This window comes from Protomyctophum bolini, assembly GCF_963924005.1.
Source record: "Protomyctophum bolini genome assembly, chromosome: 14".
NCBI classification, from domain to species: Eukaryota; Metazoa; Chordata; class Actinopteri; order Myctophiformes; family Myctophidae; genus Protomyctophum; species Protomyctophum bolini.
The window spans coordinates 36,267,320-36,283,276 of record NC_137875.1 but is presented as its reverse complement, the minus strand read 5'-3'; the positions used below and the strand labels follow the sequence as shown (position 1 = coordinate 36,283,276).

At 42.9% G+C, this 15,957-nt stretch overlaps 1 protein-coding gene across 4 annotated transcripts in view; it reads right to left on the bottom strand.

Moving 5' to 3' along the window:
* Window positions 1–365: 365 nt before the first annotated feature.
* The window catches only part of mapk8a (mitogen-activated protein kinase 8a), a 31,478-nt gene continuing 15,886 nt past the window's right edge, over window positions 366–15,957 (bottom strand). The window contains exons 7-13 of one of the 4 annotated variants that reach the window (XR_013965302.1): window positions 13,997–14,068; window positions 11,045–11,242; window positions 7,781–7,905; window positions 7,335–7,398; window positions 6,527–6,604; window positions 1,933–5,581; window positions 366–1,893 (exon numbers count right to left, since the gene is read on the bottom strand). Coding sequence is in view for 3 of the 4 variants with exons in the window: in XM_080782357.1 (XP_080638483.1) it covers window positions 5,373–5,581; window positions 6,527–6,604; window positions 7,335–7,398; window positions 7,781–7,905; window positions 11,045–11,242; window positions 13,997–14,068 (746 nt within the window). In the remaining variant the exon portion in view is untranslated. Of the gene's footprint in view, window positions 5,587–6,526; window positions 6,605–7,334; window positions 7,399–7,780; window positions 7,906–11,044; window positions 11,243–13,996; window positions 14,069–15,957 lie in introns of all 4 variants that reach the window. The other 3 variants (XM_080782357.1, XM_080782358.1, XM_080782359.1) reach the window with 3 other exon arrangements.

The window sequence follows — 15,957 nt, the reverse complement described above, 5'->3', positions numbered from 1 at the left end:
TTGATATTTTAACTACGTTATATTCATCTAAAACACCTGGAGGTCCCCGAACCCCACCACGTTGAGAGCCACAGTCTTAAGTCCAGAGGTTCTCAACTTAAACAGGCCGCGCCGCGCCAAAATAATCACATTTTAACTGGAGACACCCCCCAGGTTGAGAGCCACTGTCCGAGAAGACAACAGTCTGGGAAAAGGTCTTATTTATGATAAATATATGACATAGTTTTACCTGCATACTATCCATAGTAAAAAATAAAAAAATAATAAATGAAAATAGTAATAATCATTCATCATTATGCACTTTTTGTCTGGTGTTCTTGCAAAGACAATGTTGCGTTGGGAATAAAAAGAACCACATTGTAACATTAAAATTCAACCCTTTTTTTATTTGCAGGAGTCGAAGGTTCACAGACACAGTGCCCGTTCTTGATGTACATTTATTTATATCGTTTTTGTTCTGTTAGTGAGGCAATTTTCACATCCCGAGGCTAAACATGGCACGGTTGGCCTTAATACCAGCAAACTCTACCAAAGCAGCACCACATTTTGACGGTTAAAAAAGCCGCGGTCCCCAAACCCCAACCTTTTTCTGGATCAGGGGCCCACTTGAACATCTTGAAGGAGATTGCGGGGGACCACCCATCCGATACATTTTCACTGAGCGTGTTTATATTTTTACTGGTCAATCAAATCGATCCATCTCGGGATCAATGGAACTATAAGAACTAACTTATGGGCGTTATCCTATGTATCTGTATCACAATGACAACTCATTTTTCCCATTTTGGGCGGGAACCCCTTTTGGTGTTGGCATTACGTTATGCTTTAGCTATTGAAAAATAGCAGATCTACAAGCTCATAGTACGCCACCGAGTGGTGCGCTACGAGCTCGTATAGGTCTGCTATTTTTTTTTAAATCGAAGAACCGCTGACATAGAAACATAGCTTTTTCAGAAAACTGTCAGGATGTAGAAGACATTTTTAGAATCTGATCTCAGGTCAAAATGGGAAACAAAAAGAAATACCATGACATTTAAATTTCATATACCTTTTTTTAATACTAATGCTATAATGCTATCATCCAGATGAAAAGTGTTTTTCCAATGACTTGGGGGGGGGGGTGGTCTCCCCGCAATGACACCTCACAGCCCGCCGGTTGGGAATCGCTGCGTTCAAGCCTTTGTAGTGCTGCTGTAGCGTTTGGCCAAATCCACAGAAGACTATCGTCGCTGTCGGGCAGAAACCTCTTATATCCATATTTTAACCCCCTTTCTTTGGGGGGTAAATTAACGCCCTACTTGATTGATCATGCTACGGCGTCACACACAAGCATCCAAAGTAGCAGATCTGCAAGCTTTGAGACGTGAAGCGGTGCGTTTTGAGCTGGCAGATCTGCTACTTTTTATGTTTTTTTTAATTTAAATCCTGAAAAGTAACAGTTTTTTTGAGACGTGTGAGGTTTCCACCCGACACAGATGATATAATAGAGCATCATCCCCATTATTCGCACGGGCGGCCATTTTGCCCCCTTTGCTCGATATGCACGCGGGTGGCTGGGTTGTTTTCCCCCCCACTCCCCCGAGTAGACCTAAGAAGTAAAAGCAAAATGGCCACCGTTTGAATTACGGTCAAATAGTGTTGAAAGGCTCGCTCTCCTTTACTCAGTAATGCACCTAATACACTAAACCAGATTTACCATGCATTAATCGTGAAGCTTTTTTTTAAACTATCCTAACCTTTTTATTTGGAGGAAATGGAGGAAGGAGACCATTAGGAGAGGCAGCCACATTGGACTGTTGAGATGCAGCCTATATAGGAAACAGTGGTGGACCGTATATTTAACTTGAGTATGTACTGTACTTTTTTTTCTTTTTTTTTGGATACTTATGATGACTCAAACTCCAATACATTTTCAAAGACGAAATATTGCACTTTTCACTCCACTACATTTCTAGGGAAAAGGGAAAGAGAATTCATTTGAATTAGCCAATTAAGCCCTATTTAAACTATAGTGAAAGTAGCAGATCTGGGTTTTTTTTTTTTTTTATGTTTTGTTTTCTTGTACAATTGTTGATATTTCTTTTTGGGAAGATTTAAAAAATGTCAACACAGCAATGCTTTGACATTCAAAAGAAAATGCACTTTCTGATTTGTGCTATTATTCGTATTTCTAAAAGCACGCACTGCCGTACAACGTTTACTACGGTTAGTCGAGTAACACTTGACCAGGTGTACTGGTACTGTACTGTACTGTACTTTGTCCACCACTGTGGTATAGCCTACTAAGGGTTCACTGATTGGCTAGAAGTAAGGGAGACCGCGCCGTGAGAAGGGGGCACCGGGAAAGATTTGGAATTGAGCCATCAAATACATCCAAAGGTAAACATGTGGGCAGGTACCAAACTGTCTTCTTGACTCTCTCGGGGGAAACAAAATAATAAAAATCAAAACATACATACATACGTACGTCTCTACGGTTCAAATGTACACACATCAATCACCAACTACCCATTCTATGCTACAAATCATATTGCACAGAAAAATCAAAAGAAACAAAAACAAAAAAGAAATATGCATATAAATAGTACTTTTGAAAGAAATGTACATTACATACAATAGCCACCTCCCAGCGTGAAATAAATAAATAAATAAATACACAAATACAGAGAGAAAAAAATAAACATCTTTTTTTTTTCTCTTCCCCCCCCCGCAGTTCTTTTGGATGATGTGTGCTGTAATGTACATATCTCCAGAAGCATGTTGTGTGTATGTTAGCGTGGCTGCGTGTGTGTGTGTGTGTGTGTGTGAGGTAGACCTAAGAACGATGCACTACAAGTAGCATCTGCATCGGAGAGGGCTTACTTATGCTCTAGTTATACTCCGTCATAGGACAAGTGTCGTGTGCCGAAAGCAGCCGATTGGCTATTTCCGGGGCGAAAGCGATTTGGTGTAGAGGGGGGGAGGGAGGAGGGGGCAGGTACAGACCCCAGGGGGGGGGGGGGGGGGAACCGTCATACGACGAAGTATAAATCAGGCTTTATATAACGTCACTGAATGGAGTAAGGGCACTTAAATAAAATCACGTTAAATTAAAAAAAAGGCCTGCAAGAACCTTCTCAAAGGGGCCAAAGTGACTTATTCAGACCGAGTCCCCAAGTAACACCCTATTAACTACACTGTAAAGTCCTCGGTGTTCATTGAACTCTTGAGAGCGTAACCTTCTCAAAGTTACAAATCGATAAATGAACACTGAAGGACTTTCTTTTTTTTGTTCTAGCACCACTAAACTTCTCTATGTCAACATTTACACTGTTTCTTTCTTTCTCGTCCAGAATACAGCCAAATAAATAAATAATAAGCACAAATCATACCAAATGCATCAAATCATTACACAATATGTTGTGGTATACAACTGAAATTACGTGACCGAGGCGATTAGAATATAGCTGAGTGACAATCAAATGTTCACTTTCCCGTTATAATATCGTTGCTTTTCGAGCAGAAAACCTCCGTATTTTAACTTTGTGTTTCTTTCATGGCATTTAAATTAATGCCATACTTGATCATATTACAGCATCACACAAAAGTAGCAGATCTTCAAGCTCGAACGCGACGCATTGTCAGCTTTGTCGACCTGCTGCTTTCGATGCTTTTGAATGCTGAAAAGTAAGAGTTTTGGACATATGAGGTTTCCACCCGACTGACGATATTCAGAGGTGACCTAGAGGTGACCTAGCTAGGGAGGCACAATATTGACATTTCGGCCGATAACCATAACATATTTTTTCATGTTTGTATCGATCCAATATCGATACCGGTACCAATATTGCAATTCAATACCAGTTTCCACCAGTAGTAATTAGCATCTTTATATACCGATGATGACGATATATCGTGTATCCTTAGACCTGGCATTAATAAATAAGGTATAATGTTGATGTACTAATGTGTACTTTCCACAAGAACGAGGGGACAATAGTGAAAAGAAAAATGTTTTTCATTTGCACTAAAATCCACAAGGGGGAGGTTTGCATTCTGGACTAACTGGAGCTTATAACAGAATAATTAGTTCATACAAGTCATTCAAAATGTCTGAAAAACAAATTTAAAAAACGAAAAAAGAAAATGCTAAATTAACATTTCAAAAAAACATATTAAACATAATTCATGTTGTAATGCTAACAGCAACGTAAATCCACTGTGTAGCTTAAAAAACAGCAATGGGTCGTCAATCAAAAAAACCTGCCTTCCATCGCATTATCGCATACGTCACAAATTCACATCGAGACATTCGGATTCTTTGCCAAGAAAAATAATAACATTTTTAAACAATCATTTACAGCAGTGTGGGGGTGGGGGGGGGGGGGGAGTTTGGGGGAATTAAAAACTAACTGTACATGAAAAGCATAGTTCTACGAACACAGCCAAAATCCTCAGCGTTCATTTATCCTTTCGTAATTCGGGAGATTATTCGGCAAGTAATCGTGTAACAAAGTCGATATTTCGTGGAGAAATACAACAATACAATAGCATTTGTTTCTGCCACACTATGTGGTTGAAAATAACGTCTGCTTTCTGCATGACTGATTGATATGATATGATTGATATCCTTACGTCGGAACAGGGGCATTTAGGTTGAAAATCAGCTACGTTGTTTTTTTCGGGTTTTTTTAATGACCACTGAGGATTTTACCGCAAACCAACTTGACAATTCCCATCGGCCTAAATCCTTATCCCCGTGACACTCGCCGCTGCTCCAAAACAAAGTGCACGGGTGAGAACAGAACGGAGCATGGCCGCTCGTTTGATCTTCTTAAGTGTAAGCAATGTGGTGAGGTCTAGTCATACTCCACGTTTATAGGTGATGAAGTGACAACCCAAACAAAGGTGAACACATTTTCTTAGTGTTCTGTTTCCTATACATTTGGTTTTTAATTATCATTTCAAAACATTTTCAAAAAACATTCCCAACAAAAGCTAAACTTTTCATGAATTAACAACAAGATCTTTTCAGTGATGTCACGAAAGAAATGAAAGAAAAAAAATCAAAGAATTACATAAATGAGAACAATTATTTAAGAAGTAGTGAAAGTAGCCGAAATCGGCTATTTTCACTATTTTTGGGTCCCGGGCGAATATCTAATTTCTGTTTCGGGTCTTTTCGGGAAACCAACTCTAGGGGATGCGTCACTTTTCGGTGGTCACCTCATCACCGAAAACTGGAGTATGACTAGGCCTTTAGTGTGTGTGTGTGTGTGTGTGTGTGTGTGTGTGTGTGTGTGTGTGTGTGTGTGTGTGTGTGTGTGTGTGTGTGTGACTCTATGTATGTGTGTGTGTGTGTGTGTGCGCTGAGTGTGATGACGGTGTGGGTGTTATCTGCAGCAGCCCAGCGCTCCCAGGGTGGTGGTGTGAGTGTCCAGGTTGCTGTCCGTGTCCGAGGCGCTCATGGCGGAGGAGGCGGGGTCAGTGCACGGCTCGCTGGGCTCCGTGGACATGGACGAGACGTCGTTGGCCGAGGAAGAGGACGAGGACGAGGAGGCGGCGGCCTGCTGCGGCGGCGAGCGGTCGATCACTGCTGCACCTGTGCTGCGGGAAACACGACGCATGGTTTAAAGCAACATACAACGGCACGACGGAAAAGCTTTTTTTTTGAGCGGTGCAGCCACTCCTACAACCAGCGATGTCCGTGTGTTCACCTATGTGTTCACGTGTTCACCTGTGTATGTATGTATTAATGAGCACGAGTATGACTGAGTACCAGTAGTAGGGGCGCTGTTTGCCAGAGAGAGAGATAGTATTAGTGCTGCACTGTTGCCTTCTAATGAGAGAGAGAGAGGAGATGAGGGAGAGGAGAGTTGCACCACTCAGTTCACACGGGTGTGATTTTTTTCTTTTTTCTTTTTAGGCCCCAATCTGTGATTTGTGTTGCCTAAACAATTAGCGTAATATGTAGAATCGTCATGATGATTTTTATCATACTTTTCTAAACCTATGTTATACTTTCCAGTTGAAGACATTGCAGATTTAGGCTTTAACATTTTGATTTTGGGGAAATATTCAAGACCATTATGGAAGATGCTTCTGAACAGCTAGTTAACCAATTCAATTACTTTTTCAGTTTTTTAAAATAACTAATAACTGAAAATAGCAGATCGTCTATTTTTGGTCCACGAGTCACGATTCCAATTCCATAAAAGACTGTAGAATTCAAAGCATCAGCACTTTGATCCATGCACTGATACACCTGCATTATTCAATCGATCGTTTTTTAATTAATTAAATCGAATAATTGAGAATGTGATGTTCATGTTTAATGCATTTAAAATAAAATAAAGCGTCATGTTAAACTTTGTCGCACAACGAGGCCGTGTAAAACTAGCTAGTTTAGACTTGAGGCCGATTTTAAAAACGTCTTTTGAATATCTTTTACATTTCTTCAAACTTTTCCCCTAATTGACTCCGTGCCACCTAACTCACCTGACTCACCTAAGGCTGGCCCCTGACCACACCGTTCTCTATTACTCACCTAAAGGAGACGGCTGGCCCCTGATCACACCGTTCTTCGTATACTCCTCCCACTCATACACTTCCTTGTAGATCAGGTCTGTCGAGGCAAGAACACAAAACAAAGAGTCAAGTCTCACATTCTTTACACTCTATAATCATCTCTGTCGGGTGAAAACCTCATTATGTCTAAAACTGTTACTTTTCAGGATTCAAATAAATAAATAATAGCAGATCTACAAGCTCCCCCGAGGGCGACGATAATCAGAGTCCCCCAGGGCCCTCCCGTTTTCACTGAAAATATCCGGTATGAAGGCTCACAACACGCAGTGACCTTGTAGATTGGCTATGTTGCATGTTCGCCCCCAGAAATTGAATAGGCATAATGTCTGTCTGGGCTTCCGTTTGTAGCCGTCAGATATCCATGACCAGACTTCCTCTATTACAGGTCATTACAGTATGCTTGGCAAACTTGAGACGCGAGTGCGGAATTGAGAGATGACGCTCGCCAGCGGATCATGTAGCCGCTTCACTCCCAATAAACAGTTTGTTGGTCGATGGCGATGGATGTCAAGCAGGTTTAGAGTCGAGGTTGTATTTCAGAAAATGTGCGACAGCTTACAATTTAGGCATCTAGCAGATGCATCTTCTGCAGCGTGACGTGCGAGATCACAATAAGCAGAGCTGTTGTGTAGTCGATAAACAACAAGGTACAGTAAATAGTGACATAAGTCACCAAAACCTTCTCAGATGATTTGAATGCATGGTGGGACCACAATGGAAACAAAGTCTTTTTTTTGTGTTATCCTTTTTAGTCTTAATTGTCTAACCTTTCCATTCTTCTACGGTGTGCTCTCTCTCATCCAGCTGTTTGTCTGTGATCTTCGGAGGAGGCTGAGACAGAGGGAGAGAGAGAGAGAGGTGAAAACATAGATCGACGCAAGACACGGTTCACACGGTTCATTATAATGTTAACGTAACCCTATATAGAATCATGTATCAACAATATGTGTGATACACTTTTTTTCCCGATCAATGATGGGACTTTCTAGTCTAGTCACGTGGTCTAGTGGTGAGATTTTCACGATTGGCTGGCATCTAAGCCAATGGGAGACTGGACCACGGCCAGTGGGACACCAAGCCCGCTCTCCTCTCCCACACCATGACTGCAAACGTGAGTACAATATGCAAGGGAATGGAATGCAAGCCGATATAATGGCTTGAGTCATTTCTTTCTTTTTTATTATTATTATTATCCATTGGCTGATTCACTCACCGCCTCCACCTCAGCTGGGTCGTACCACACGTTGATGTAGGGGTGCTTCAGGGCCTCGTCCACAGAGATGCGCTTGGAGGCGTCGATGACGAGCATCTTGGACAAGAGGTCTCTGGCTTGGCTCGCTGCAGGGAGACACAGCAGACGCATGTACAGTAAGACGGCGGGCGTCAACCTTTTGAACGTCTTCTAAATCCTGACACTTTTATATTATCGGTGGTGGACAGAGTAGGGTAATAAGCTTGTTTCCGATTGGTCGGCTGTCATATCACCCTTTAGGGTTTACATGGCGGCTGACCAGTAAATGCAGGCGAGAGCCCTGTGGGCTTACATGTCGGAACAACCAATCGGTGCGCAGCTAAAATGGGCAAGGCCTACACGGCGTGGAGTGACCTCTGCTCAACCTATAGAGCCATGGCTGCCGAGCTCGGCAACATTCCAATTAAGGAAAAGTACGACGGCACGTCAAAACATGGAGGAAATGCAGCCTTCGAACATGATCTACCATAGCAACGGATTCGTATGAAAATCAACCCGATAATCACCAGTAGATTAGCTTATCACTCGAATGCAATTGAGCCAGCAGGCTCGCCTGGAGCCGACTAACATTAAGCCTAACCTCATTCTTAACCAGCCACGTAAATCCCGTAACCTCATATCAGTCTTAACCGGCAAGGCAAGTCATTTTCACAATGTTTTCACTTCGGCGGCAGTGATTTCCGTGTTTCCTAATCACAGCAGCACATGCAGTACACTCCAGGCGAGCCTGCTGGCGCCATTGCATTTGAGTGATAAGTAACCTTAAAGGTGATTATGGGTTGATAACATTCGAAGCGGGGGTGACCATGGAGGCTATGGTAGAATTCATGGCTGAGGAGACACTTTGGGTTTTTTGTTTCACATTTCATTGCAGTAAGGCAGAAACTTCTCCATCTCCATATTCAAACTGTTTGCGTTCATGCCCTACTACTAGTACTAATAATAATAATAATAATAAATATAATCACAGGGAATCTCAGAATGCTACATGGTTAAAACATATAATCAATCACAGGTTAAAATAGGGTTATCAAAAATAAAAATAATCAAGTGCAAAAACGACAACAATTTAACACGAGAACGCCTTCCGAAACAGGAACGTTTTCAGGCCTGTTTTAAAAGAGTACTACAGCATCACACAAAAAGCATCAAAAGTAACAGATCTGCTACTTTTTCGAATTCTGAACCCTGAAAAGTCACAGTTTTGGACATGTGAAGTTTCCAGACAGAGACATTATTTGCTTTGGCAATGTAAACCTTTGTTTTCTCAATCCAATACATACCATTGAATTGAATTGGCACTGGTGTTGTTTGGAGCCCAAAGAAACGCAGAGTGGAAGAAGGTGCCTTGCCCATTGGCAAGCCACGCCAATTAGAATAACATGACATTAGTGTTTTTGTGTCAACGCCGGTGGCGAAATTCCAGTGGGACTATACCATTTTGTTCAACTGGGGGGAGTTCCTCTTTACTGTTCCAAATTGATCGCCGCGGACTGAAATCTCTCATCTTCAGACCCCGCCTCACCCCCTAGCACTCCCCCCCCCCCCCCCCGCGCGCAGCTCATCCCTTTCCATGGTATGCATGGGAGGAGAGCTTCTTTGTGCCTGGCCCAAGCCCCCGCCACCCCCACCCAGAAACGTGCCTGCACAGCCGAGTATTATCAATCTTACTTGAAATGTGATGTGATGTCTTCTTACACTCCCCCCCCCCGCCCCCTCTATGCCCCCCCTCCCCCCCTTCTGTTTTCTTTTTCTTTGATGCAAGAAAGATGTATTGGCGCTGCACTGCGGCGACATGGACATAAGGGCCCTTTTGTCTAAGACACATTTCTTCCTCGGGGAAACGAATAACCTTGAACCTTGAACCACTCTACTTGTTGTATCCCGTCTTGCTATACCTTTGAAAGATGCTAGTTATATAGGCTATACTCAGTGTGAGATATAGATTGGTTACATATATTATTTCGTCTTTCTTGACCACAAATGTTTAGAAGGTCTTTGACATTGCATGGACGTTGCACGCTTGCGTGTCGTTTAGACAAGATGCTAGATTCATTGTTTACCTGGTATCCTAGTTTCTGACCCCGCCACAACGTTCTCTCAGCAGCACTCTACTTCTGTCACTATTTACCTCGCAGTTCTTTGACTACAGTTCACGCTTACTCTGTTTACGCTGATATCGCACTCTGGATAAGAAGTGCCCGCTAAATGGCTAAATTATCATTGTGTAAATAATTGTAATCTATGGACCTGGGGCTGCATTTTACCGATTTCACGGAAGTAAATTATTTTACTGAAATTGATTTCATGCTGAAAAGAAAAACCCCGATATGTGAGACATTATAGTTGTATTTGTCACACGCTAGTGGAGACAAAATGGTGGAGCCCTGAATACAATAACTCCTGTGGGACTTCGGAGTGTTGAATAAAAATGCAAATGTCGTTGTCAATAAATAAGGTCATGGGTACTTATTATGTGATGAACAAATTATCATCTACATTTTCAGACATATATCAGCATGCTTGTTTCACCCAAAAACGTGCGATCGATATATATACAGCGCATGTATATACACAGGGTTGGATTTACTAGAAAATCCATGCCTGTGCTTTTGATATCTGTCTTGTCATTGATTTGTAGGGCCAGCGGGGATATGTTTTATCCCTTGCTCCTGGTCAGACTGAATTAAATACATACTGGGATAGTACATACATACAGTACATACATCTGGGGGGGGGACGTGGATTTACTATTCTGTCCATATCGGGTTGCATTTACTCAAACGCGAAGACGACTCCGCACTCAACGTCCAAGATTACTGTATAACTTTTCAGGATTCAAGAACATGGTAGCAAGCTTTGATGCATTTGTGTGTAGTATGATCAAATAGGGCATTCATAAAAAGAAAATCACACCCGTTTGAACTGAGTGGTGCAACTCCCCCCCCACCCCCTCTCTCTTTCTCTCATTAGCGGGCAACAGTGCAGCACTCACTCTCTCTCTCCGTTTCTGGCACAACAGCGCCCCCTACTGGTACTAATAGTCTCGATACTGGTGCTCATTAACGTCACACAGGTGAACAACACATAGGCGGACACATAGACACGGACATTGCTGTTCCTTGGAGTGGTTGCACCACTCAAAAGTGATAATAAAATAACACAAAAAGTTAGAAAGTGGAGGGTGAGACGTTTCTGCCACAAAACTAGAGAGCGCAAAAATACCTTTAACTGAGATACCTTTCAGTTTGTTGTGTTCGGAGTCGGCGGGGAAGAGCACGTCGGGGAAGAGCTTCTCGAAGGTGTAGCCGGCGTAGCGCGGCCTGTTCTCCACGTACGTCCTCACCGATTGGTTGAGCTTCATCAGGAACTCCTGAGACGGAGTCCCCAGCTGCTCTATCACTTTGTTCCACTGGTCGATGTCTGAGGCGGGCGGCGTTAGGGAAAACGTAGTACCACACAGAGACACTACGGCACAGTGCACACACTGGACGTATACAAGTACATGTATGCAGACATCGCTTCTCATCCGCAAACAAAGACAAGTACTTAAAGCTGCAGTCCATAACTGTTCTTATAGTGAATGTGACATTGACCAATCTATACTTTTTCATTTCAAGGACCCCGAGTTTGATGTCCCATGGAGGCCACGGACCCCCATAACCATTTGACGCCATTCGTTTAGAATCCGTCGACTACCTTTTTCATTTAAAAAAAAACGTATTTGAAAACTAAATGAAGACTATAAATAGTGACTAAAACCAGGACTAAATAAATACCATATAAATATATTGACAATTAATTTCGTCATCAAATAAAAACTAGAGTAAAACGTTAGGGAGGGACTAGTGGAGAAGACACGTCATTTCATGCTTGGTTGTGTGCGGGTGTCACACTGCCAAAATGGCCTGGATTATGGACTGCAGCTTTAAAATCCACATGATCTGTAGTGATAAAGCACAAACTTCCTCTATAACTGTCGACTCAAACCATAACTATCTAGTAGTATTCTCTAGAAGACATCCCTTTTAAATTCTACTATGCAGTGGTCCTCATCTCTGTCGGGTGGAAACCTCACATGTCCGAAACTGTTACTTTTCAGGATTCAAAATTAAAAAATGGCAGCAAAAGTATCAGATAGACGAGCTCAAAATGCGTCGCTTCGCACTCGCCGATCTGCTTCTTTTGATGCGTCTGTGTGACACTGCTGTAGTGTGATCAAGTGAGGCGTTAATTTACAAAACAAAAGGTAGAATATGGAGATAGGCGGTTTCTGCCCTGACCACAACGATATTATTCTGGTGTTCATAAGGTGATATGGGGGCAGCAGAGGGTTGGGAGTAGGGGTATAAAAACAAATCGATTCAAATTAGAATATCGAATCTTCTGGTTAGAGTTACAGGAGTTTTCACTACATGGTGTTTGTGATATGAATGGTAAGCTTACCCTAATCACAGTAAACATCATGTCTTCAGTCATTTTCAAGTTATACTGTAGTATAGTCACTTCAGTTGGCTGGAGTAGAGTGTGACGATATCCTATGTATTGAATCGAGAATCATTTTGAATAGAGAATCGTTTTGAATCTGGGAAAAAAAACGTTTTTGGTTTGAGAATCCGATTTTGAATCGAATCGTGACCCCAGTAATCGGAAACGAATCGTCAGCTATTTTCAAAATATCTTTATACATTTTGAAAACTTGAAATAGAACATTCTGCATAAGCAGTGGTTCTGCATTGCAGTATTGATGCTTTTACTTAACCCATTTTGGGTGAAAATGTGGCACAAATTTGGAATATATATTCTTTCAGGGCGAACGATTTAACTCAACTCTTTGCTTCTGGGGGGTACCTATGGAACTACATATTCAGATGGTGGTCTGGGGGGTACCTATGGAACTACATATTCAGATGGTGGGGGGTACCTATGGAACTACATATTCAGATGGTGGGGGGTACCTATGGAACTACATATTCAGATGGTGGGGGGTACCTATGGAACTACATATTCAGATGGTGGGGGGTACCTATGGAACTACATATTCAGATGGTGGGGGGTACCTATGGAACTACATATTCAGATGGTGGGGGGTACCTATGGAACTACATATTCATATGGGGGGTACCTATGGAACTACATATTCATATGGGGGGTACCTATGGAACTACATATTCAGATGGTGGGGGGTACCTATGGAACTACATATTCATATGGGGGGTACCTATGGAACTACATATTCATATGGGGGGTACCTATGGAACTACATATTCAGATGGTGGTGGGCAGCCAATTATACATCACCCCAATCGACCTTTATCTCTGTATTGAATAGGCGAAGTCATCCGTTCTCAGCACCTTTCAATAGGGCCAATATGGCCATACTGGCATACTCACTGTTTCAGTATGTCATTATCACCTATTGTGACGGGTGATAATGTCACTGATTGTCAATGCCGGAGGCGCGCCGCGTCTGGTGGCCTTGAGCCACGTGAGGCACCGCCGAGCGAGGCGCTAGCCGAGCTGAGTCGCCGTGCCGAGCGTTGCGGCGGCCACCAGAGCCGACTCGGCGCCGTCCGAGTTAGGCAGAGAATAGTATACGTTAGTAGCCCCTAGTTTCCATGCGCCGACAATAGAGTTGGAAATGACAGGTTCAGCCAAGGGTGAGTGTATGCCAGTATGGCCATATTAGCCCTATATTGAAAGGTGCTGATAACGGATGATTTCGCCTATTCAATACGGAGATTATAACGGTCGAATCCGCTGTTATATATATATATAGTTTTTGGGTTCCTTGACGTGAAAAACTTGAGAACCAACTGACATAGAAACACGAGGTTTTTCAGAAAACTGTCATAGCGTGCCACCGAGTGGCGCGCTACGAGCTTGTAGGTCTGCTATTTTTGAAAAATCGAAGAAGAACGACGACTGACATAGAAACACAAGCTTTTTCAGAAAACTGTCTGGATGTAGAAGACGTTTTTTTTAGAATGTGAGTACTTTTTTCCACCACTGTAACTCTGGGGATGGATCAGATGGCAACTGATAAGGGTGGGGAGGGGAGGGTGGGTGTGGTGGGGAGGGGAGGGGTGTGGAGGGGAGGGGAGGGGAGGGTGTGGCGGATCACTTCACCCAGGATGAAGTGACTGACGGGTGGGTGGGTGGGTGGGAGAAGGATACGATCAGTGCCGGGGAATAACACGCTCCCCCGGATCATCTCGGCCACAATGCACCCAACTGACCATACGTCCACTGCACGGATGACCGGGAGGAGTGGTGATGATGATGATGATGATGATGATGACAGGAGGAGGAGGAGGGAGGGAGAGCATGCAGACCACAGACACACACACACACACACACACACACACACACACACACACACACACAAAAGGAAATAAATACAAAAGTCAAACACAACGAAAACAAAGAAAGATGGTGCGGCGTGGATGAGGAAAAACGGCTCTTTTGGAACTACAAAAGGTTAACCTATTATACCCAGAACCTTTCCATATTATAACCTGAAAAATAACAATTCAGTGATCGTGATTCTTTCTTTTTTTTTTACGTTTCCATTATAACCAGAACCAAACCTGAAAGAAGGGGGAAGAGGTGGAAGTCATGGAAATAATCTATGCAGAAAAAGAGAAAACGGCGCACAACATCAACGCAACACGTCGGGTGCTTGTAGATCAGCTACCGGTATGTGTTTTTTTTTACCCTTTATTAGCAGATCTACAAGCTAACTTATTCGCTTGTAGATGTGCTATTCTCGGCTAATGTTCCCCCCAGAAAAGTGATGCTATGGTTTAAGTGATTAACGTAAAAAATAAAATAAAAATAGTTCCTATCACACAAAGTAGGCTAACTCTGAGGACCGCCCCTATAGGGGTCCCGGACCCTCTGCTGAAGACTCCTGCATTAGATGACACGGAACATAGGGCCGATTCTTACCGCTGTTTCAGCGCTGTAGTGCCGAAATGATTTCAGCTCGTCAGAAATTTTCAGTAGCACCGAAGAGACGACTTTAGGACGGAACCCGCCCCCCGAACCTCAAATGACGTCACATTGTAGGCTCTACAGAGCCGAACCGACTTTTATACGGCTCTAAAATAGGAGTATGAATAGGCCCTTATAGTTCTGAAAGTAGTCAAAAAGAGCCAAAAGAAAGTATGCAGCGTGGATGAAAATTGAAAGCAGACAGCATGCAGCAGCAGCCGCAGCAGCAGCTGGAGGCTTATGTCAGATGTGAGAAGGAAGATTCCCCCCATGGGTGTTAGGGGTGGGGGGGGGTGGGGGAATGAAGATGAACGATGACTTGTTGCAGAAAGATCATAGCCCATGACTGTCCTAAAACTCACTCTTGAAGGAGGAGTATTATATTGACCTCTTTTAGTTAGTAGTGATTGCCTGAAAAACCTGGCGAGCGTTTTCTGTTGCCCCTCCCCCGTGCCAAGAATTGATTGCCATCCAGAGGAAAGATCTTACAGTCTCATCTTGGCGCCGTTGCCAAATGCAAAGCACCGCACAGATTGGAACCAGCACAGCGTTTCAACAGAGAATGTTAACAAGGAACGTATAAATAAGAAAGCGTTACGATTAGAAGCGTTTTTTTTTTCGTTTTTTTAGGGAGAATGATGCAAGGATACAGTCCCTTCCCGGGAAAAGGATTTTATGGCGAACCATTTCGGCCAGTATGCAGCCCACTGACCAAATGTCCACTAGCGCAGTGGACGAGACGTGAACAAAGAGAGAAGTACAGCGTAAAATCCTCCGTTTATATAGACAACATTTTCATGAAAACAAGGAAATAATGCATCCACCCTTTCTTTACAAAGGTGTGCGATAAAAGTACACTATGGATTGTAAAAAGATTATAATAATTGAAATATTTTTGCCAGGATGTCCAAACTCCAGAATGTTTAGCTCTTAGCTCTTATGGCAGCCATTATCCATCTGTTTTCATGTACTTTTATTTTACACTAAAGAAATAATCGTTTAAGGCAGCCACTGTGTTACAATGTCATGACTACATGATTGTTGCCTTTGCTGCCAAAGCAACAGAGGTATTGTAAAAGGGCTGCATCGAGTGGCTGAATATCGTCTACGTAACACAGGATTGCACCATGTACGAGTTGTCT